Genomic DNA, 24,244 nt, shown 5'->3' with positions numbered 1-24,244 from the left:
AGCACCGAGTACAATGTTGGTCCTCTTGAGAAATCAATAATACTAACCGCATTTGTTTCGGATGGCAACATTACAAGCCTGAGCCAGAAGCACTGAGTAAAGCTGGCTAAGTTAACAAAATTTCCTACATTTCTGCTATCAGAGGTCCGCTCTGTTTGTGGATGAACACACACATCACTGCTATCATCCTAGCCAGCTTTACTCTTAAGTCCCATTGAGCTTAATGGAATCCACTTCCAAAAGGCAAGCTCAGCACTGGAGCATAAACTCAGTGGCAGAGCATCTGCTTTGTATGTGGAAAGTCCCAAGTCCAATCCCTGGCATCTCCATGTAGGGCTGGGAGGGACTTCTGCCCGAAACCTTGGAGAGTCACTGCCAGTCAGTGTAGACAGTACTGAGCTAAATGGACCAAGAGTATGACTTGGTATAAAACAGCTTCCTTTGTTCCAATTATGCAGGGTGGGGGAACATAAGGGGGGCGGGGCGGTATCCCAGCTTTTTGTTACAGCTCCAGTCCAAATTGCTGCCCTGAAGCTGCTGTTAGCTGCAGAGATAAAAATGTACAAACACAACATTGGTGCCCATGCCCCATTGCACTTCCGCATAACAGTTAACAGCAGCTTCAAGGGCCGATTTAAGTTTAAGAAATTGGCATGGAGAGACAGGGTTAAACCTCTCTACTCCCATGCTGTGGCCCTGATCCAAACTGGGGGGAGGAGGGGCTGCAGTTGCCTTTAGAAAGGAAAAAATCTATGGGGAGATCAAACTATGAACTCCATATCAGATTTATTTGATTTATTTTTTACATTTTATATCCCGCTCTTCCTCCAAGGAGCCCAGAGCGGTGTACTACATACTTGAGTTTCTCTTTCACAACAACCCTGTGAAGTAGGCTAGGCTGAGAGAGAAGTGACTGGCCCAGAGTCACCCAGCTAGTTTCATGGTGGAATGGAGATTTGAACTCAGGTCTCCCGGGTCCTAGTCCAGCACTCTAGCCACTACACTACTACTACTACACTACTAGCTACTACTAGATTCAAGCGTTTCACTGGAAAAACTGCTTACAATAAACGTTCAAGCCCTGCAAGTAAAATGTTCTAGTATTGTGAAATAGGGATATACAAAGTGATTCAAATTCAAATAAATTTGGCTCTGATCTGGGTGATTTGAGTGATTTGAATTCCAATTGAATCACCCCTTAAAAGGGCATTTGGATTAGAATTTAATTTTCAAAATTTGATTTGAGACTCATTGGGCATCTTTTAAAAGCCATTCCAGACCCGTGATTGGTTAAAAAGGTGCCCAAACAGGGTTGAATTGATTCAAACTTGATTCGAATTTTCAAACCAGCTTTGGATTCAATTTGGATTCGAAACGAATTTTCAGATTTCAATCTGAATTCAAAATAAACTGAAAAATGTGTTTCATGCATATCTCTACTGTGAACTGCTCCACAGATATTTTAGTGAACTGGATGGTTTTAAACAATCAGGCCAGAAGCAGTACCATTAGTTACTCTTTAAAATATATTTTAAAGCATCTCTTTTGCAGTTTCATCCAGCTTTTTCCCCTGCCCTCTTCAGCTCACACTCAGAATGCTGATGCACAGAATTTTGCCATCACCAACTTTCATGGATACCTGCCCACTGCTGCTGTTCTAGGCATCTCTCCTGACTAGAAGGCACAGCCTGGTGAATCATGCAGAGGCTCAGAATGAAGGCAGTCCCCTGTGAGAGCCTACCATTCTGCTGCTTCTCTGCACGGGTTGTGATTAGAGATCAGTTACATCCACCTCACAGATGCTGTGGAATTACTTGCCCCCATTTTGCTGTGAGCAGATACTCTGGGGATATTAGACTGGGGTGTGCGTGAAACCAGTTTGCATGGTTCAGTCCAAATTCAGATTGAACTGAGGTCTACAGCCCAGTTTTGGTTGAACTGGCTGGTCTGGTCTGTCCAACCAAATCACTTCACTAGTTCGAGCACCTGCAAAGGGAAATCTGCTGAGGAGTCCTCTTTGCTTCCAAAGGTAATAAAAGGAGGCTAGGGAGCAGCAACAGAGAGGTGACTTTAACACTGAAAGAGAAGGCGCTTACCGGTAGGCCTGCGCAGCACTCCTCCCACCCTCTTGGTGGCAGCAGCACACCAATGGCCACACAAAGTCCATTTGCGGCATGATCTGACCACACTGACCACACAAATGGCCTCTGCACATGCGTAGAGGCCATTTGCATGCCACCACCGCTGAGAGAGTGGGGGGAGTGCCATGCAAGCCCCGCCGCCTTTTATTACCTTCTGGAAGCAAAAGGAAATCCTCATTGCATTCCCTTTCACAGACACTCAAACTGGTGAACTGGTCCGCAGATGAACCGGATCCGGTCCGGTTCAATTGTGGACTAAAGCCCTTTCACCAGTCTGGTCAGCAATCAAACAGGCCCAGTTTGCTGTGGACCAGGTTAGCATACCCCTACTATTAGAGTCACTTCTCACAGTACATTAGCACTACCCTTGCAACATGGTATTGGGGAACTCTGCCTTCTACCAAGGCAGACCAGTGATTCATCCAGTCTAATACTAATATTTATAAAAACAGAAGACACCAGTTGCTTAATTGAAACTCACGCTAAACTCTTCCTGTTGCTGAACAAACTGCCCACAGACAGGGTTTACTTAGAAAAAATAAACTTCTGTTTGCAGCGTTAAAGCTGCTCTCAGTTTTTCATTCGGTCACTTTCAAAACCTACTGTGTTCATTAGAAGGAAAAGAGGCAAAAGGCAGAGAAAAATGGTAAAACAAAGCATAGGCAGTGCATAATTTTGTTAGCATCACAAAAAAGAAAACACTGGAATAATTACATATATTTTCAATGAGCTGCCTTACAAAGTGTGTTAGGATGTAGGGGAATAGAAATCTCTGCTGTATTAAATATTAACCATCATAATTAGGCTGACAAGTACAATGATTTGTATGGTGTAAGACTGTAAATATGTGCAGTAATGAGCACCTTAGGAATACAGTTGTAAAGTTGGATAGAGGTTGTGCATTCTGCATCCCACATACATATTGCAGTGACCTGTACTACTCATTTCTAGTGCAGGGGTGGACAATCCTGGCCCACCCCTACACTGACCTACAGCTCTCATCATCCTCAGCCATAATACATTGTGGCTGGGGATGATGGGAGTTGTAGTTCAGCAGCTCAATAGCCAAGATTACCCATCCCTGTTAGAACATAAGAACAGTCCTGCTGCTGAGAGAGTGGGGGCATCCACCAGATGCCTCTGGAAAGTCCACAGGCAAGAGCTGTGGGCATGCCCTCTCTCCTGCTGTTGCTCCCCTGCAACTGGCATTTAGAGGCATCTTGCCTCTTAGGATGGAGGTAGCCTATAGCCCTCAGACTAGTAGCAATTGATAGACTTGTCCTCCATGGATTTATCTAAGACCTTCATAAGGCTGGTGGCTGTCACCATATCTTGTGGCAGAGGATTCCATGGGTTAATTATGTGTTGTGTGAAAAAGTACTTCCTTTTGTCAGTGCTAAATTTCTTGGCAATCAGTTTCTTTCTTTTTTTATTAAAGATTTTTATTTAAAAGTAGAACAAGAAAGAAAAAGCTTGAGCTTCCAACAGGTACAGATGGCATATTCATATAACAATCCAAAATTTCATATTCTCCCTCTAATAATAATCTTTTCCCTCTCAACGAATATCACGAAAGGCAAAGATAGGAATATAGGTAATACCATGGTTCCTCATCTACTAATACATTGCCCTTGGCCCTCAATTTTAAAAGAAACCAAATCTTGGATATGGATGTAGACCTTGTGCTATATTAAAATTTATAAAAGGTTCCCAAATTGCCACAAATGTTTCATCTGAGTTATTCCGCAAGTAGGCGGTGACCTTAGCCACTGAAGCATACTTCCAGATCTTTAGTAGCCATTCGTCCACAATCGGGATTATCTGTAACTGCCAGTTTGCAGCATAAAGAATCCTAGCAGCTGTGATCATGTATAAAGATAGCTCAGTGTATTTAGTGGGAATAGAAGGTTTAGTCATGTTTAACAGAAAAGGCTCTGGTGAGTAAAAAAAAATTATATTTAAAATTTGTATGATTAGTGTGATTTCCCCCCCAAAATTGCTGTGCTTTTCTGCAAGTCTACCACATATGATAAAATGTGCCAAGGTGATTGTTGCATTTCCAACAGTCTCCCGGGTAATTGTTATCCATCTTTCTAAGAGTTGCAGGGGTTATATACCAATCAAAATACATTTTATACCAGTTTTCTCTTAAAGTACTATTTGCAGTGAATTTTATATTCATCTTCCATTGATACTCCCATTGCTGAAGATCAATTGTTCTGTTTAGGTTTTGCATCAGTTTAATCATACAATCTTTAATCTATTCTGTTTCCGAATTGTATTTCAACAGCAACTTATATATCGGTCCCAATAGGTGGTAAACATTTTTAGTTATTAACATTACAAATTCTGTTAAGTCTCTAAGCTTACCACCTTGTTTTTGTATTTCTTTCTGTACTATCGAGCTGATTTGTAAATGTTGAAACCATGGGGGTTACTTAGACCATTCCAAAGTAAGAGTTTGAAAGGATTTGAGTTTTAATTTTCCAGTAGTTAGATTTTGTAGGCTGTATGCCTTCTCTCTCCAAAGATAAAACTTGTTAGACTTCTCTTCTTCAAAGAAAAAAATATTTAAAATGGATGCCAAAGGGGACATATCCGGGCTAATCCTTTTCTTGTACTTATCCCACACACTTAACAAACTGTTTCTAATCGTGTGGGACTTTATTTCCTGTTCGTCTCTTCTTAGATTAGTCCATAAAAGTTTATGTAGTTCATCTGACAGTCCTGAACCCTCCATGTCCGTATTCGAACCATATGGTTTTCTGACCCAGTCTGAGATCCATGTCAAAAAACTGGCATGGTAATATAGTTTCAAATTAGGAAGAGCCAATCCTCCCTGTTCTTTTACATCTTGCATGATACTGAACTTAATTCTTGGTTTCTTGTCAGCCCAAATAAAGGAGTTTATATGCCTCTGCCATGTATTCAACGTCTTATCTTCTATCTTAACCGGGATCATTTGAAATAAGAAATTCATTCTAGGTAAAATGTTCATTTTAACTGCTGCTAACTTTCCCAGCCAAGAAAGGTTTATTTTTTTTCACCTGTTCAAATCTGTTAAAATAAGTTTCTGCACTGTAAGATAATTGTTCCTAAACAGGTCCTTATTATTCCCTGTTAGATTAAATCCTAGATATTTAATTGGTTTTGCTGTTGTCTGAAATCCAGTCTTGTCTTTCAAATATAGTAATTCCTTAGCAGACAAGTTCCATGTAATAATCTGTGTTTTGCTTTTGTTGATCTTGTATCCTGAAACCTTACTGTATTGGTTTATATGTTCCATTATTTCATCCAGGGATTCCATTGGTCAGGTAATTGTAAGGACCACATCATCGGCATAGAATTTTATTTTATGCCCTTGATTTGCCATCTTAATTCCATGGATTATTTACTCTTGCCGAATCTTCTTTGTCTTGGCAATCAGTTTCATGGGATGACCCCTGGTTCTAGTGTTATGAGAGAGGGATAACATTTTATTTATTTCTACTCTCTCCACACTATACATAATTTTATAGACCTCTATCATGTCACCCCTCAGTTGCCTTTTTTCTAAACTAAAAAGCCCCAGCCCTGCCTCAAAGGGAAAGTGCTCCAGGCCCCTGATAATCTTGGTTGCCCTCTTCTGTACTTTATCCTATGCACTCCCTTGTCCTATGCACTCATTTTGAACAAAGGATTTGTTCAAATCAAGGGACAGGATGTAGCAAGTGGAGGTCAAACTAAGTCTCCACCCCTGAGGACTTAGTGAACCTTGCAGAAGGCGGTCGCTTAGACTGCATCAAGACAGGTAGGATCCCATTTGGACTCTACAAATGACTCACTGAATAACTGACTTAGAAGACTTTGAGCCGGGTCTCTCGATCAGTGAGACCTGGTTCTTGAGAGTGCATGGGGAGAGCAGGCTAAGTCTGCTCTCTCCGCACATGAGCAGGGAGGGATACCTGGGCGGCCGGATCGGCTGCCCACACAATTGCCGGCTCCATGATGGAGCCGGCGGGGGCTGGGGAGCTCGGGGGCTGCGTGAACCCTGGAGGCTCCAGTATGCAAGTGTACAGGGCATATGGGGGAGACCCCCGGATCCAGGAGGCGGCTTTTCGCCTCCCCTCCAGGGGGCTACTCACAATCAGGAAGCCCGAACCAGGCTTTGGGGAAGGCTACAAAAGCGGGCTAGCAGCTTGTAAGCCACCGGGCTCACCTGCAAGCCCAGTGGTTTACACGATCAGCAAAAATCAGGCTAGGCTCTCCTAGCCCGATTTTTGCTGATCGTGAGAATAGCCCCATTGTGGTGATTGTAACGATCGCCAAAAAGCGGGCTAAGGGAGCCTAGCCCGCTTTTTGGTGATTGTGTGCTGCCATGGGAGCCACGCAGCTCTCGGCAGCAAACTGCCAAAATGACCCCTCCCCTTAGCCGAGGTTAAAGGAACAAGCGCTCCGTTAACCTTGGTGTTCTGCTCGTGTGTCATCGCAGAGTGTGGTGACCCACAAGTAGACCCCTGACCGGGAGGATGCAAGCAGCCTCCCGGTCTCAGGGTTCTCTCCAGCATGCCTCGCACACTCGAGCGGGTCATACTGGAACTTCCGGGGGCTGTGCAGCCCCAATCCCCACAGCCCCAGCCGGCTCTGTGAAGGATCCAGCAGTCGAGTAGGCGGCCGATCCGGCCGTTCAGGGCTACAGACTTACTTGTCTGCGGGGAGAGCGGGCTAAGCCCGCTCTCTCCACCTAACCCCCATCTGGCAAGTCTCACTGGTTGTGAGACTCGCCTCACTGATTTAAGGTCCAAACCTAACACTCTGGTCAAACATACTGATCTCTCTTGTGGGGTCGGCATATTGTCTCTAATACACTTGTTATGGAGAAATTATTACCTCTGTTAACCTTGTTCTAGAATCCAGTCACAGTGGACTGGTTCAGGCATCACACAGAACTTTAGTTGGAATAGAGCTCCATGTGACATCCCTGAGTCTCAGGAATGCATGCTCCCACCTTCCAACCCCACATGTGTCTACCTCCTATCTAGGTTAAAATAAGACAAGATTGGTTGTGTAAACTGAACCTACCCATACTGGCTTATTCCAACCTACTTGCTTCAAATACCTGCTTGCATCAACCCTACTTGCTGCAAATATCCCAAGATCTTTATCCAAAGTTTGAAGTGGGTTACAGATCGAAGGTTATTTGAAGCAAGTAGATTAGAATAAGATGAGATCGGTGGATTTGGACAACTTGACCAATCTCGGCTTATTTTAACTTAGATAGGAAGCACACGCTCACACAGAGTTACCAAAGGGAAAGGTTTATATACAGGTGAAACTCGGAAAATTAGAATATCGTGCAAAAGTCCATTAATTTCAGTAATGCAAATTAAAAGGTGAAACTGATATATGAGACAGACGCATTACATGCAAAGCGAGATAAGTCAAGCCTTAATTTGTTATAATTGTGATGATCATGGCGTACAGCTCATGAAAACCCCAAATCCACAATCTCAGAAAATTAGAATATTACATGGAACCAAGAAGGCAAGGATTGAAGAATAGAACAATATCAGACCTCTGAAAAGTATACAGTGTACTGTGCTTGATTGGCCAGCAAACTCGCCTGACCTGACCCCATAGAGAATCTATGGGGCATTGCCAAGAGAAGGATGAGAGACATGAGACCAAACAATGCAGAATTGCTGAAGGCCGCTAATGAAGCATCCTGGTCTTCCATAATACCTCATCAGTGCCACAGGTTGATAGCATCCATGCCACGCCGCATTGAGGCAGTAATTGCTGCAAAAGGGGCCCAAACCAAGTACTGAATACATATGCATGCTTATACTTTTCAGAGGTCCGATATTGTTCTATTCTTCAATCCTTGTCTTCTTGGTTCCATGTAATATTCTAATTTTCTGAGATTGTGGATTTGGGGTTTTCATGAGCTGTACGCCATGATCATCACAATTATAATAAATTAAGGCTTGACTTATCTCGCTTTGCATGTAATGCGTCTGTCTCATATATCAGTTTCACCTTTTAATTTGCATTACTGAAATTAATGGACTTTTGCACGATATTCTAATTTTCCGAGTTTCACCTGTACTTATGCATGGTCCCTCTCTCATAACACTAGAACCAGGCGTCATTCCATGAAAATGACTGCCAGGAAATTTAGGACTGTGGTGATGGCCACTAGCCACCAGCTTGGATGGCTTTAAAACCGGCTTAGACAAATTCATAGATGATGTCTAAAAGTGGCTATTAGTCTTGTTGGCTACAGGCTACCTCCAGGTGCAGAGGTGGGATGCTTCTGAATACCAGTTGCAGAGGAGCAACAGCAGGAGACAGGGCATGCCTTCATCTCCTGCCTGTGGGCCTCCTAAAAGCATCTGGTGGGCCACTGTGGGAAGCAGAGTGTTGGGCTAGATAGGCTTTGGGCCTGATCCAGCAGGGCTGTTCTTATCGGAGGGGGAGTATGTGTTCCAGAGAGTCAAAGAAGTTGCATGGAATCTAGCTCTAATCAAGGTTCCACATGACGTCTGACCAGTCCAGAGCCAAACTTCCACAATAGAATTTCTGGTCAATTTTTCTGGCCCTTCCAATCTGCTCACAATTTTGGTGCTAAAGCCATCAATAATCTGTACTCTTTTTCTCCAGAATGAAGTCATTACATTTTGCATTAATGTTATTTGGTGATTTCTGCTTGGACAGTTTCCACCTACGCCTGCTCTCTACATTTGGGGCATGATAATTTTGAACCTGATTTTCCACTGCTCTGCACCTTGACTCATTAACTTCAACCAAAATGGGGAGGGGAAGAGAGCTGCCACAATAGAAATATGCTGCTTTTTCGCCCACTTTGCACTAGATTAAGTGACAGAGAAAGCCCCTGCTGATAAAATTATAAGAAGAATCTATTCGTATGAGTATTATTTAAGAAAGTTTTAAAAGTTCCTTATGCCTTACTCAGAAGACTGTCAAGAATGGAAACATCAGATCTTGAATTCTCACAACTAAAGAAGACTCTGATCACAACATGTCCAGCCAGGGATCCACAAATTTAGGCTTAGTTCCCTAGCCAGCCATTATTTGTGGTCATCACCAACTCCCTCTTTTCCCTCAGATCCTTTTCTTGTGCACAGGAAGAGGGCTTAGGGAAAAGGCAGGACCTCTGTCCTTTGCACTGGGACAGAGAGTGGGCAAGAAACAGTGGGAGCCCTTCTCCTACTGCTCAGAAAGGATCCCTGTTGTTTCTTACCTTGGCTGTGAAAATGGCTTGTGAAAATGGCTGTGAAAATGAGACCTCTGGGTAAGAGCTCTGTTTGCTTGTCAGGAGGCTGGGGACAATCACCACTAGCCAACTGGCAAGTGGATTTACAGATGCCTCTACCCTACTTAAAAAAAAAAAAAAAAAACCCATCTTTGATGTTGCACTAATTACTCAATTAATGACCATTATCCTATGGACTTTGATTTTACGCAAACAATTTTTTATATTCATAGTAATAAATTGTGGGTATTTATTTATTTATTTAACACATTTGTATACCGCCCAAAACTCAAGTCTCTGATGTGATCATGATCTAATAGTACAATTTATAACGATCTAATAGTTTTCATTTGCTATCTTTTTTCAAGGTCTCCAACCTTTCCTAACCCAGGATATTTAGCCCATGCGTGCATTATTGGACCATTTCTTAATTTAAAAAAAAAAACAAAAACATATACAAGTATGATGTTAGTGCCACTGATGCAACCCACCCTAGGTCAGGTGGAGACTCTGAACATGGACAGCTGAACATGAGTGGGCTACATTAGCATCAGGACCCACCTGTGCCTTGACCTCAAACCTATCAGGAGGAACAGAAACCTACTGTAGGTCCCAGTATTAGCTGAGACCACTGCTTGTGACCTCCCCACCCACCAAAACACCTGAGAAGGAGTGTGTTGAATCCCTCAATATTGCATCTATCGGGACTCCCACTCCACTCTGGACCCTTCCTCACCATCCCTTCCTCACCATCATCCTCACCCTTCCTCACCATTTGGAGCAGCAGTGATGATAGGCCCATATAGAAGCCCAGACCTGCAGCATCTATTTGACTCCCAAAGGCCTTGCCTCCATTAGCCATACCCAAAAGGGAAAAGAAAGTCAGGCATATGCTTTGCATCAGAACCCAACTGAGATCTAGGAAGAGGCAGAACAACCAGCTCCCCTGTAAGATCCTTCATTGTCTCCCTGCAAGCTGTTGGTGCAGCAGCTCTGTGGGGACAGCTCCCTCATTGAGACCTATAAACCCAGCTCCCCAGCTGGCCCAGGCTTCCTTGCCCAGCACCTGCTCCTTCTCCTTGTGTGGTCTAACACTGCCTGGGGTCAGCGGAAATGGGTAATTAGAGACTGAGTTGTTGTTTTAAAAATAAAAGGAATCAGCGCTGAGAGAAGGAAGGAAGGAGTCAGTCCATGAACGCTCAGAGGCACAAGGGCATGGCAACTTAGAAAAAGGTATGAGTTAGGGCTGATAGGCATGGCCGTCTGTGGTGTGTGCCCTGCGCCGGGGAAAGAAACGCTCCCCTCCTTCAGTGTAGCTCAGCGCAAAAGTGGTCTTGATGTTGCTCCAATAAGCTTCATCACTTTGAATGAGGATCATTTGGCTTGTATCCATCTCCAGAGACTCCTCAGTCTAGGCCAATCATGGCCTTAGAGGGCAGAGTTTGAAGCCCAGCAAGCTGATTGGGCCACATCCTGATGAAGTTAGTTGTGACTAATTCCCATTGAAAGTAGGGGGGCTTAAGGTAGTCATGACTAACATGTCTCATTGGTTTCGATGGTGCTGACCATGACTAACATAGGCCTATGCAGTTGGAAACACTGGAATACCCCATAGTGTGATTCACTTCGCCCACCACGCAGAGGCAGCTGATCATGTAGTCAAGTAGCTTGGATGCTGTCCATTGTTTCCAAATTCCTCTATGCTAGTCAGAGGGTGATCTGGGTACAATGGGAGAATTGCTGGATAGCTTTGCTTCCTTGCACAGGTGTAACATCATCTCTCAGTGCTGGGCATGAAAGGGAGCTAACTGAGCCAAGAGGCACCTTCTAATGTAGTGATTTAGCTGGGGGAGAGCAGCTATCCCTATCCATTCCAACCCCAGCACAGCATCCCTCCCAGTGGCTGTTGCTGGTCTCTACCTTATGTTTCCTTTTAGACTGTGAGCACTTTCAAGACAGGGGACTAGCTTATTTATTATTTTCTATGTAAACTACTTTGAGAACTTTGTTGAAAAGCAGAATATATAAATATCCATCGTTGTAGTAGTAGTAGAGATGCAGCAGTACAGAATGAAGCAATGGTGAGTCTCGGCATTCTGCCTGAGGAGTGCCACTACTGCCACAAGAGGAAGGAGAAGAGTCCGTTCACACATCCATCCTGTACACTGTGTTCTTGGGATGAAATGCATATGAAGGGACATATATTGGTGTGGTGAACCAATCATGTGAATACTGCAACATATTTTGAGGTTACATCTAGAGTCCCTGGCTCTATTATTTTTCAAAAGATTTCTATGTCAAATTGCGATCGTAGCATTCGCGGCGACTTTACCACCTAGCAACATCGTAAAAACTTTAAGTGAATTGTCCCTCAGTGTAAGATGATGGGGAGGAAATGATATTTAAGAAGCTGTCCTTGTCAGAGTTAGGCCACTGGTCCCTCTAATTTATTACTATTTATTCTGGCTGATAGTGACTTTCCAGAGTCTCTCTGCAGCTGTCATTCCCAGACCTGATACTAGAGATCTAGAAAATGCAGTGTCTTATGTACTTTATGCATGCAAAGTCCGTGCTTTAGCACTAAGCAATAGCTACTCCAAAAGGAAAGAGCGAGCTGGAAAGGGTGGGGGAATAAGCCATGCTTCACTTGTAAAAGAAGAGGTCTTTGGACTTATGTCTGTTTGGAAGTGGTGGTCCCTGCGTAGGAAGGCCTTGCTCATCATCCCCATGGGAACAGGTGGAAGCTAGTCAGTGGTGAGACAAAAGGCAATATCTGCTTTGTTCTTATTTCACATGTTTCAGGGCTGATAACTGAAAAGGAGTTCCAGGGCAGTAAGCTGATCCAAGTTAAGGCCTGGAAAGACACAACGACTGAAATGCAGAAAGAATCAAGATGAAGAAATGTGAGGAAACCAAGAAGATGACAAAAATGATGAATGATAGGAACATAGGAAGCTGCCATATACTGAGTCAGACCATTGGTCCATCTAGCTCAGTATTGTCTACAGACTGGCAGAGGTTTCTCCAAGGTTGCAGGCAGGAATCTCTCTTAGCCCTGTCTTGGAGATGCCAGGGAGGGAACTTGGAACCTAGATGCTCTTCCCAGAGTGACTCCATCCCCTAAGGGGAATATCTTACAGTGCTCACATGTATGCTTTCCTTCACATACAGATGTACACACACCACACAACCTTCCCCCTCCCTCCCTCCCCCTGCCTCTCTCTCTCTCTCTCTCTCTCTCTCTCTCACACACACACACACACACACACACACACACACACACACACACACACACACAGAGCCTTATCCTTTAATAAACGTTTTGCTTTAGTTACCTTCCTTCCAAAAATAAAATTACATGTGAATGCCAGGCTGGGAACAAGATGGAAAACAGCTCACCGTGAATTTCTTGTAAAGGTCATAAGTGAGGAGGGGATTGGGTAGTTCCCGGAAGTATAACTTGCAGAGTGACCCCACACAGTGGATGTCCTGGAGGTAAACTTCCTTGGTCAGGTCTGGGCATTGGTCTGACCCAAACTCTTGCCTGAAATAACAACAGAGATGGAGACATAGTGAAGTTAATGAGCAGGAGATGGAAACAATTCATGCCTGATTTCTGCCAAAGGAATAAAGAAAATAGAATGCATAGTGATTGGGTAGCAAAGATGTGATACTGTGTTACCTCAGTGATGGGGAACCTGTTCAGCACCAAGGATCACCATGGAAACCTATCATAACCTTGAGTACTGTATGGATTCTCCATAGTTTCACATCATTTACATATTTTAAATGCTATTTGCATGAAGATGGTATATTCTAAGTCACAGCTAATCTAGTGGACATAATTTTGCAATGTTCTTGGGGCCAGTTCATAAATGATCCCATTGTGTACTTTTTTCACACAGTGGTTTTGGGGAATGAGCCCTCAGCCTCACCAGGCAGAATGTCTAGAAGAATGAACTGAGGCCAAAGTAAGCAAATTTCTACACAAATAGGTCCTGTCCGCATGATCTGTCCACCCTTTTCTTACTGTAAATTACACAATTAAGTTACACAAGTGGGGCTTCACTTGTGTACAAATGTACATGTGTAGATCTTGGTTCTATGTGGGGCAGAGATAGTGGTCTAAGCTCATACAGTACCTGCTGCATATAGAACATACTCATTGTGAAAAAACTGAAGACATCAGCAGTGGCCCAAGACCTCAGCACACCTGAGGCAGGGCATCAAATGCCACTCCTCAATCCCCATGTGTCTCCCCCTTTTCATTTGTTTGCTCAGAGTGCCTACAACTAGGGATGTGTAAATCCATTTGGGTACAAATCGATTTGTACCTGAATCTAGCTGATTTGGGTGATTTTGAGACAAAACAAATCACCCCTGTGGTTTATTGGCTAGATTTGGGTACAAATAGAATTGCACCTGATTTGAGTCGAATCGATTCAAGGTTCAAATCCCTCCCATTAATTCCCCAAGTTCCCCAGATTTCTTTTTTTTTTTTTTAAGTTAAGCTCTAGCCTTTATAGAAGTTGAGTTATGGAGCAAAATGTGGGGTCACTGTTTTTCAAGTGTTTGGATTCTTTAGTGTATAATAACTTTCCCTCAATGAATCCCTATGAGGAGTCATTTCTTCTATTCATTTTGACTGCCTTTTTGACAGTGCCAACTGTCAACTGCCATGTGCCAACTATACCTTGCCCGCCCACCCATACCTTGCCCAACTATACCTTTCCCACCCACAAGGCAGTGGGGTACTACTCAGTTTACTACTAGGAATTTTTTCAAGTGTTTAGGCTCTTTGGTCTCTAATAACGTTTTCTCATAATGAATCCCTATGAGGATTCATTACACACCAAAGAGTCTAAACACCTCAAAATGTCCTAAAATATAAACTGAGCAACCAGTGGCTTGTGAGTTGGGGGGTAGTTGGAACATGGGATGCCACTAATTCCCCACTTGCAAAGCAGTGGGGTCACCTTCATTTCTTCAGAAGAAATGAAGGTGTGTAATGAGACACCAAAGAACCTCAATATTCCTTAAAAATAAACTGAGTGTATGTGGGGTGGGTGGGGTGTAGTTGCCAACATGGCAGTTGACATTTGGCACTGCCCAATTACAGTCAAAATGAACAGAAGAAATGAAGGTGTGCAATGAATCCTCATAGGGATTCATTATGAGGAAAAGTTATTATACACCAAAGAATCCAAACACTTGAAAAATAATGACCACACATTTTACTCAATAACTCCACTTCTACAAGGGCTATAGCTTATCTTAAAAAAAAGAAAAAGAAAGCTGGGGATCCATGTTAGGGTTAGGATAGGGCAACTTTGAATCCCCATTAGGAGATGGGGATTCATAGGAAATACTATGGTGGAAATATACAAAATCAGTAAAAACTAAAAAATTCATTAAACATCAACCAAGTGCCCCACCGCCTTGATATTTGGATGGCAGGTGGCACCCATGGGGACCTACCCACCACCCAAATTTGGTGGCCCTAGGGCCTTGCTAAGTGGTCCAAATTGATCCAAATCCAAATCAAATTAAATCAAATACAAATAGATTCTGGGGGTGATTGGCGGGTAGATTTGGAAAGAAAACAAATCAGGAGTGATTTGATTTGGGCACAAATCAAATCAAAAAATCGATTTGTGCACATCCCTACTTACAATAAAGTTGCTACTGCTTCCCTAGGTGCACAATGGCTTCCTCTGACTCCTTCTGCTCCTCTGCAGCAATGACACTTGGCTCTGCATTTGCAGGAGGGTGCTGCAAGCTTGTCGTGCACCCTCCTAGCTCTGTTGTGTACTGCTAAAAAGCTACAAGGAAAATATATAAGGGCAGCAGAATACGAGAGGGTCTCTGCAGAGCAATAACTGCACTCTAGGCCTTGGCACAATCAGGAAATTTGGATTCGGATTCAACCCAATCCAAATTTGAATCCAAATACTAAATCCGAATTCTATCTTTTGATAGATAGAATTCTATCTATCTATCTATCTATCTAAAGACAGATAGAATTCTATCTATATTTTGATAGATAGAATGGCCCTTTTGTCGGTCCCTGATTTCCGAGTGGTTCGGGGCACTAGGACCCGTAAAAAGGGCCTTTTCAGTTGCTGCCCCACTTCTTTGGAACTTCCTTCCCCTTCAGATTCATGTAGCCCCTTCCTTACTGATTTTTAAATCTCTATTAAAGACTTTTCCTTTTGGCCAGGCTTTTGCCCTGTAGTTTACCTATTTGGATTTTTCTTTTTTGTTAGTTACTTTAGTTTGTAATTTAGAATGTAATTTTAACGTTGTCTTGCTTTGCATGTTTTTGTACACCACCTGGAGTCTTCGGAGTGGGCAGTATATTAAATGTTTCAAATAAATAAATAAATAAATAAATAAATAAATAAATAAATAAGTAAGTAAGTAAGTAAATAAATAAATAAATAAATAAATCTTATATTCAGATTTTTTCCCATAGCGGTCAAGGGGGGATTTTTTAAAGAACCAATAATCACTGGTTCATCCTAGAGCCTTGGAACTTGCCACATATGTGGGGAAGGAGGTCAGGCCCCTGTGTAATTAATTTGAATAGAATTTATCACTCTTCTGATTTTTGGTCATTTTTTGAAATTTTTGAAAAAAATAGCTAAAAATTGTGAAATCTAGCTTGTTTCAAGTCAAGTCTGGCTTGTTTCAAGTTTACAAAAACTTCTAAAACTGAACACCCTTGGACCATTTTTTATAGAAAATTCAAAAAATTCACCAAAAACCATGAGATTGACCAATTTACATTCACTATTGGGGGCCATGACCCCCTTCCCCACATGTGTGGCATGTTTTGAGGCTCTAGGACCAACCAGTGAGTTTTAGTGACTTTAAAAAAATTTCTCCACTCTCTTCTATGAGGGAAAATCCTATTACATTTTGCTAATTACAAAATTCTGAAGTATTTCTGAAATTAATTTTGATATTTTGAAATTAAATCTGACTTTACTGTTATGATCTTCCAAAATATAAAAATAAAAATCAGATTTGGATTTTACCTTTTTTTAAAAAAACCAATTTTGGGCAATTTCAGATAAAATCTGAAGTCTGAATATGCCCCTGAGGGCTGCATAACCCTCAGGGACATATTTTTTGACAGGCACAGGGGCTTCAAAGGGGAGGGGAGATTGACAGAAAAAGTCCCTCCCTGGCATCAGCATAGCATTAGCAGCAGAGTGCTGCATTAGTCTGGATGTCAGCCACTGGATTTGAAAAAGGGAATGTGTGTTGTTTAAAAAAGTAACCTGTCTTCTTACATAGAGTCCCAAGTACATATAGGGATGTTCCTAAGGTGGTCCTTATAATTGTACGGCTGAAGAGCACATAAAGCAGCAACATTACTTTAGTTAAGTAGATATGGTTCTGGTTAGTGCCTGGATAGGAGGCCACCTGAAAATTCTAGCCTCCTTAAGTTACATCACAGAATAAAAGCAACACTGGAGGGCTATTCTCATGTCCATTAACTGGGTAAGACAGGTGTCCTATCAGCTTTGGGAGCTGTGTGCACTCCCGATTTTCAATTGTGTGTGAGTTTAAAGCTAGGTTAGGAACATAGGAGCATAGGAAGCTGCCATATCCTGAGTCAGACCATTAATGGTCCATCCAGCTTTGTATTGTCTACACAGAGTAGCAGCAGCTTCTCCAAGGTTGCAGGCAGGAATCTCTGTCAGCCCTATCTTGGAGATGCCAGGGAGAGGACTTGGAACCTTCTGCATGCAAGCATGCAGATGCTCTTCCCAGAGTGGCTCCATCCCCTAGGGGGGATATCTTACAGAGCTCATGCATGTAGTCTCCCATTCAAATGCAACCAGCTCAGACCTTGCTTAGCAAAGGGGACAAGTCATGCTTGCTACCACAAGACCAGATCTCCTGGAGGAGGGGAAGGTGATCACATAGGAGGTGGGCACAGGCTCTGATGGCATATCCTCCTACCTTGGTAATATGCTGGGTAGGGGGATGCTGCCAGAGCCTGGGCCCACCTCCCACACAATCATTTTCCCCTCCTCCAACCTAGCTTTTCACTCACACATGATTGAAAATTGGTAGTGCACATAGCTCTGAAGCTAAGTAGGATGTTTGTCCTACCTAATTAATGGTCATGAGAACAGCCCTATAATGTAGGTTAACTAATTCCTATTAAAGGTGCTCTGCAAAGTTACAGTGATCTCGCTCTTTTTATAAACTCATGCACTGAGCTTCAATTTTTCTCTTGAGGTTGTTCTCCATGTTTCTATTCACAGCCTCATGGTCATCTCTTTAACAACAGCAAGCCAGGTCAAACCCATATATTCATAAACTGTTCTTTCAGTCCACTATTATTGCCAAATCTTGGTTGCATTTGGATGTTTAATCCACCTTACCTCAACTTCTGAATGTTGGATGTAACTCCAGAAAGCCGATAGATGCCGTCCACAATGCCGTGAGTCTCAATGAACTCTGCACAGTTCTTCAGTACCAGGGGAACTAATGGAAGGAAAATGAGAATTAGAAAAAGGGAAGAACTGTCACAGGAATTGAATCACTTTTATTCAACCAGACAAAATTATTATGGTGGACTAGAAATGATGAAGAAAGAAAAGGAGGAGGAGAAGGAGGAGGTGGTAGTGGCATACTGCACACATTAATCATTGTAATTGGTAGATTAACTGCAGATTAACCCCCTTTTACATTGCAAATTCATCGCTAGGGCATCCAACATAGATGTATTGGCACCTTCTTCCCTGTGCATGAAATGTAAAGATGGTTTTTCCTTCCAGCATATGCAAGCTATGCTAAAATAATCTCCATATTAAAAGGTATTATAACCTCTGACATCTGGTCTCTACTCAAAAGATATTACTGAACTAAATGGTAAGCTTGATAAGAACATAATAAAAGCCCTACTGGATCAGGTCAAGGGTCCATCTAGTCTAGCATCCTGCTTCATGCAGTGGCCAATCAGATACATTAGGGAAGCCCACAAGCAGAGTTGATGCCACAAAGCAATTCAAAGCCAGCAGATACTTTGCCTTTCAAGTGAAGCTACTATGACATTTCTTCCAGCAATTACTGCCTCAGACGTTTGATCAGATTGGTTATGACTGGATGGTGATAACTGATTACATGGTGATCAGTTCAAATCTCGCACATCCTTTAAATCTGGGTCTTCCACAATACTGATGGGAGCTGAATGTGTTCATTTTGAAGCTCCTTGGGCTATAATTGGTGACTGCTTGGTTACTGTGGGAAACAAGATGCCAGACTTGATGAACCTTTAGTCTGATCCAACAAGGCTCTTCTTCTTATGCTCTCTTAACTATAGCAAGCAATATGCTATATTTCACATTACTGTATATCTGGAAAAATAGGGAGTAGCAGCACAACTTAAAATAAATTATGCCCTTCCTGCAACACCCCCCTTTAAAAAAAGGTACCTAGATTGAATGGTAGAGTGTAGAGTTGTTCACGGAACTGGTTTGGATGGTTTGGATTGAATCCACGCTGGATTCGAACCAATCTGGCCCAATCCAGCTTTGGGCTCATCCAAAGCGGGTCCAGTCTGGTCCAGTCCGGCCATTGAACCAGCCAAACCAGTTCGTAGGCCAGCTTGGGTATACTTGTAAAGGGGAATCCTTGAGGATTCCCCTCGAGGCAAGTAAAGGGGGCATTCTTATGCTAAAGGCATGGGGATGGGGGTGGAGAGAGAAAGCAGCCTCCACTGGCCTCCATCCCTTTAGAGGAGGCTGTGGCAGAGGCCGTGGAGAAGTATCAGAGGCAGTGGGGGGCAGGGGCTCCTCCAAGTCATGGGCCAGTCATGGGGGGTGGGGGTGGCTCCCCTGGGGTGGCATCCCAGTTCGGGCCTCTGAGCACGTGTGGAGGCCATTTTACTGACCTCCACATATGTCAGTAAAATGGCCTCCACGCATATGCAGAGGCCCAAACTGGGCTGAAGAAGGCCTGAACTGGGCCATCACCAGCCCCACCTACTCAGGGGGAGGGCGGGAGGGGTGGCGGGTAGCTATTCCCCATGCAGCTGCTGCAGCTACAACAACCACAACTTATAAATATTTGCTTGCCCTCCTCGCACCTGCTCTATCTTTAGAAAAGTCCTCTTGCCACTCCATTACTGGTAAAGGGTTCTGAGCTGGCTGGGTTCTAACCGGGCCCAGACTGGTCTGGTTCAACCCGGAACTGAGCCAGCTAACAAACCCCTAAACACTTCCAAGGCTTCTTGGATTCCCATTGGATCCAATAATCTTCTAGGGTGGAACAACCTATTGGGTCCTTCATCCCTATAGAGGTGGGGTGTAGTTGAAAGTAGGGGTGTGCACAGAACTGCTAACGGCTTCGTTTTGGGTTCAAACTGAACTTGAACTGAACCAGTCTGCGAGCTGGTGATGCAAATGGCCTCCACGCATGCTCAGAGGTAACTCCAAACCACACCTCCACCAGCCTGGGCTGATGGGAGGGAGCGCAGGTCAGGCCTAAGGGAGCTGCCACTGCAGAGAAGTTGAATGCCACAGTGGTAAGTAAGGTAACCTCCCCACCACCGCTGCATCGCCTGCCCTTAAAAAAAAACACCAATGCTTGCAAGGGGGAATCCTTATTGGAATCCCATTTATCAGTTACCTCTGCTAACTTAGCAAAGAGGCACCTTTGAACATGGTGATTCTCTTTATTTAGCAGGGGGAGAGTAACTGGCCCTATCCCTCTCCAGCTCAGTTCCTCCAGTGACTGTTGCTGGTGTGTATCTTATGTTTCTTTTTAGATTGTGAGCCCTTTGGGGACAGGGATCCATCTTATTTATTAATTATATCTCTGTGTAAACTGTCCTGAGCCATTTTTGGAAGGGCAGTATAGAAACTTGAATTTATAACAACAACAACAACAACAACAACCCCCAGTGAGGCACTACCTTGGCGTGGTTGTGGGGCTTGTGTGCTCTGAGGAAGGTGAGAGCTATGCCAGAGGTCCAACCATACTGGACAGGTCATTATCCCCTCTGTTGTTTGTAATCGCCATGACCCCACTTTCACATATACTAAACAAAACAGGCCTCGGATACCAAACATCTAAAACATCCAGTAAAATCAACCATCTGCTGTACATGGACGATCTGAAGTTGTATGGAAAGTCCCAGTCAGAAATCGAATCACTGCTAAACACTGTCCGTATATTCAGTAGCGATATAGCAATGGAGTTTGGACTAGACAAGTGTGCTGCATTAATAATGAACAGAGGGAAAATAAGAAAAACAGAAGGAATAGAACTGCCCAATGGAAGCAAGATCAAGAACCTGGAAGAGAAAGAACATTACAAGTACTTGGGCATTCTCCAGGCTGATAACATCGCACACACTGAAGTTAAAAGAAAAATAGGAGGTGAATACATTAGGAGAGTTAGAAAATCCTCAAGTCCAAACTCAATGGCGGGAACACCATACAAGCCATAAACACCTGGGCTATACGTGTTATCAGATACACTGCAGGAATAATAGACTGGACCCAGGCAGAGCTAGAGACGCTGGATCGTAAGACCAGGAAAATAATGACCATCAATCATGCTCTGCACTCCCGCAGTGATGTCGATAGGCTATACCTCCCTCGCAGCTCAGGTGGAAGAGGAAAGCTGCAAGTCCATCAAACAGTAGAGGAGGAGAAAAGAGGCCTTGAAGAATATATCAAGGACAGTGAAGAAGATGCACTTCAAATGGTCAATAACGCAAAACTATTCAACACCAATGAAAGAAAGCAGGCCTACAAGAAAGAACAAGTCAAGAACCGAGCAGAAAAATGGAAAAAGAAGCCCCTGCATGGTCAATATTTGCACAATATAAGTGGAAAATCAGACATCACCAAGACCTGGCAATGGCTTAAGAATGGCAACTTGAAGAAAGAAACAGGGTTTAATACTGGCTGCACAAGAACAGGCACTAAGAACAAATGCAATAAGAGCAAAAGTAGAAAAGTCAACAACAAACAGCAAGTGCCGCCTTTGTAAAGAAGCAGATGAAACAGTGGACCACCTAATCAGCTGTTGTAAAAAGATCACACAGACTGACTACAAGCAAAGGCATGACAAGGTAGCAGGGATGATACACTGGAACATCTGCAAAAAAATACAAGCTACCTGCAGCCAAAAATTGGTGGGACCATAAAATTGAAAAAGTTGAAGAAAATGAAGCTGTAAAAATATTATGGGACTTCCGACTACAAACAGACAAACATCTGCCACACAATACAAAAGAACCCAGGCCGCTGACCAATCAGGGGCCGTGAGAGCAGCCCCGACACGCCCCTCGCGTCTGATGTCATACATGGAGGTGGTAGTTTAGCTCCCAAGCGGGGGCTGCGTGCTAAGGAGCTAAGACTGGCGCTGTCTTCGCCAGACTGGCACTGTATTCGCCAGACTGGCGCTGCCTCCTACAGGGAAGAGCCGCTCCTGGGCTGCGTTGTGAAGGCAGCGCCAGTCTTAGCTCCTGAAGGGGCCGTGCGGCCCCTTCAGGAGCTAGTTAGGCTGGCGCTGTGTTCGCAGCATGCAGTCCCCACTCGGGAGCTAAACTACCACCCCCACGTCTGGCGTCAGACGCGAGGGGCGTGTCGGGGCCGCACTCACGGCCCCTGATTGTTCAGCAGCCTGGGCTCTTTGAACCCGTTGGCTAGTCATGTGCACGGACCGGTTCGGAGGCCATTCTAAAGGCCTCCAGACCGGTCCGGCACGAGGTGGTTTTGGTTCGGGTGGGGGATTCTAAAAAGAATAGGGGGGGGCTTTACTCACCCCTTCCAAGAAAGTCCGTATTCTATGTATTAATCGGGCAGCAGGGTGCCGCCCGCTTCAATCTCCGGCGCGGGCTCCTTTTTGTAAACAATCGGGCGGCAGGGTCGCTCCCAGTCCCTGCCGCCCGCCCTCCTCAACTTTAAACTTCAAGCCGAGCAGGCCTCCCTCGGCTGGCGGCCGCCCCCTGTAGGTATCAGGGGGTTCCCCCCTCCGCGCCGCCCCCTTCTTGAAAGATGGTCCCCCATTACCAGGGGACGGCAGGAGAACTCCCTGCCGTCCCCTTCCCCCTTGCCGGTTGGGCTGCAACTGGCTTCTAGGAAGCCTTTCGCGCGCCTGCGCGAAAGGCTTCCTAGAAGCCAGTTGCAGCCCAGCCGGCAAGGCAAGCGGACGGCAGGGAGCTCTCCCGCCGCCCGCTCGCTAAAGTAAAGTAAAGTAGCGAGCGGGCGGCGGGAGAGATTCCCCTGGTAAGGGAGACAGAGAGGCTCTTCTCACAATTAGTGAGAAGAGCCTGGGGAGGGTTAGTGGGGAAAGCAGGCTTAGCCCACTCTCCCCGCAGATGACCGAGCAGTCTGCTTCGCACGGCTGAAGCAGCCGCCCACATGACTGCCAGCTCCGTTACGGAGACAGCGGGGGCTGGGAGGATCGGGGTCACATGGCCCCCAGAAGCTCCAGCATGCCCTGTGTGAGCGCGCAGGGTATGCTGGAGAGACCCCCGAGCCGGGAGGCTGCTTTTCAGCGAGCCCGGTGAGTCTCATGGTCAGTGGGAAGCGGGCTAAGCACCCTTAGCCCGCTCTCCACTGATCGTCAGAATAGCTTCAGAGATTTATCTCATTACGGCTTCTCACACTGCAGCTTCTCTCATGTGATTTGTAAGTGTCTGGATTAAACGCGAAATTTAGTAAAATTACTGGAACAAACAGGCAGGGAACATTGTTCATCTGGCTTGCTGGTCATGAGTATGCTGAATGAGCACTCCCCATGACATAAACATCTCTGGATGAAGACACACATAGGCTACATATTTATTTATTTATCTATTTAGCACATTTTTATACCGCCCCAACCCAAGGTCTCAGGGCGGTTCACAACAAACAAAAACAAAACATTAAAATCAATTAAATACTAAAAACAGTTTAAAACTAATCAATAAACAACCCAAAATTTAAAAAGTTAAAAAGCTAAAAGGCCTGGGTATTGTTGGTGATCTGCAAAAGTGATCTGGGTATTGTTGGTGAGCCAGCGTGGTGTAGTGGTTAGAGTGCTGGACTAGGACCGGGGAGACCCGAGTTCAAATCCCCATTCAGCCACAATACTAGCTGGGTGACTCTGGGCCAGTCACTTCTCTCTCAGCCTAACCTACTTCACAGGGTTGTTGTGAGGAGAAACTCAAGTATGTAGTACACCGCTCTGGGCTCCTTGTAGGAAGAGCGGGATATAAATGTAATAATAATAATAATAATAATCTGCAATCTGCATATTGCTGGTGATCTGCAACCTTGGAACAAAACTTGAGCTTCCTGTTTCTGGCTTGAATGAAACAAATGGGGTAGATCAGCTCTGGTGAAGATAAAATAGACACAGACCAAGAACACACTCAGATTAAGAACACACTTAGTAAAGTTCATCCTAAAATCCAAGAGCATCTACTGTACAAGCTACAGTTTTCTGCCATCCATGAATGGTGTGCAGGTTCACCATGGGAAGCAGGAAGCAGAATTACATGCAATACTGAAAAGAGCAATATCTTATCTTAAAAGAACACATATTTTAGAAGAAATAACTTAGGTCAACAGCACCCTTAGGCAGGGTGAACAAACCTCCCACAAACAAAATGAAGAATGCTCCTTTCATCTGCTGCATAGACAGAACTGGCTAAGTAAAGATCAGCTGGAATATAGAGCAAGGGAAAATCTCAGGTGCATGACATTAAAAATATGCTAAATGCTTCCTTATGTTTTATTTCAAATTCCTTGTTACATTTTGCTTTTATCATTCATTGTACAGTATAACCAGTCACAGCTTTGCTAACTAGCAAGTAGTTTTGTTGACT

The 24,244-nt window shown here is 44.1% G+C and overlaps 1 protein-coding gene across 2 annotated transcripts in view; it reads right to left on the bottom strand.

Moving 5' to 3' along the window:
* The window catches only part of ARHGAP31 (Rho GTPase activating protein 31), a 131,028-nt gene that overhangs the window by 31,299 nt on the left and 75,485 nt on the right, over window positions 1-24,244 (bottom strand). The window contains exons 2-3 of one of the 2 annotated variants that reach the window (XM_053312902.1): window positions 17,799-17,901; window positions 12,796-12,940 (exon numbers count right to left, since the gene is read on the bottom strand). In XM_053312902.1, the coding sequence (XP_053168877.1) occupies window positions 12,796-12,940; window positions 17,799-17,901 (248 nt within the window). Of the gene's footprint in view, window positions 1-2,622; window positions 2,722-12,795; window positions 12,941-17,798; window positions 17,902-24,244 lie in introns of those variants that run through there. The other variant, XM_053312903.1, reaches the window with a different exon arrangement.

Source organism: Hemicordylus capensis, chromosome 3, assembly GCF_027244095.1.
Source record: "Hemicordylus capensis ecotype Gifberg chromosome 3, rHemCap1.1.pri, whole genome shotgun sequence".
Lineage (NCBI taxonomy): Eukaryota > Metazoa > Chordata > Lepidosauria > Squamata > Cordylidae > Hemicordylus > Hemicordylus capensis.
Note: the sequence above shows the minus strand (reverse complement) of the source record. Positions and strands in the feature narration are given on the sequence as shown.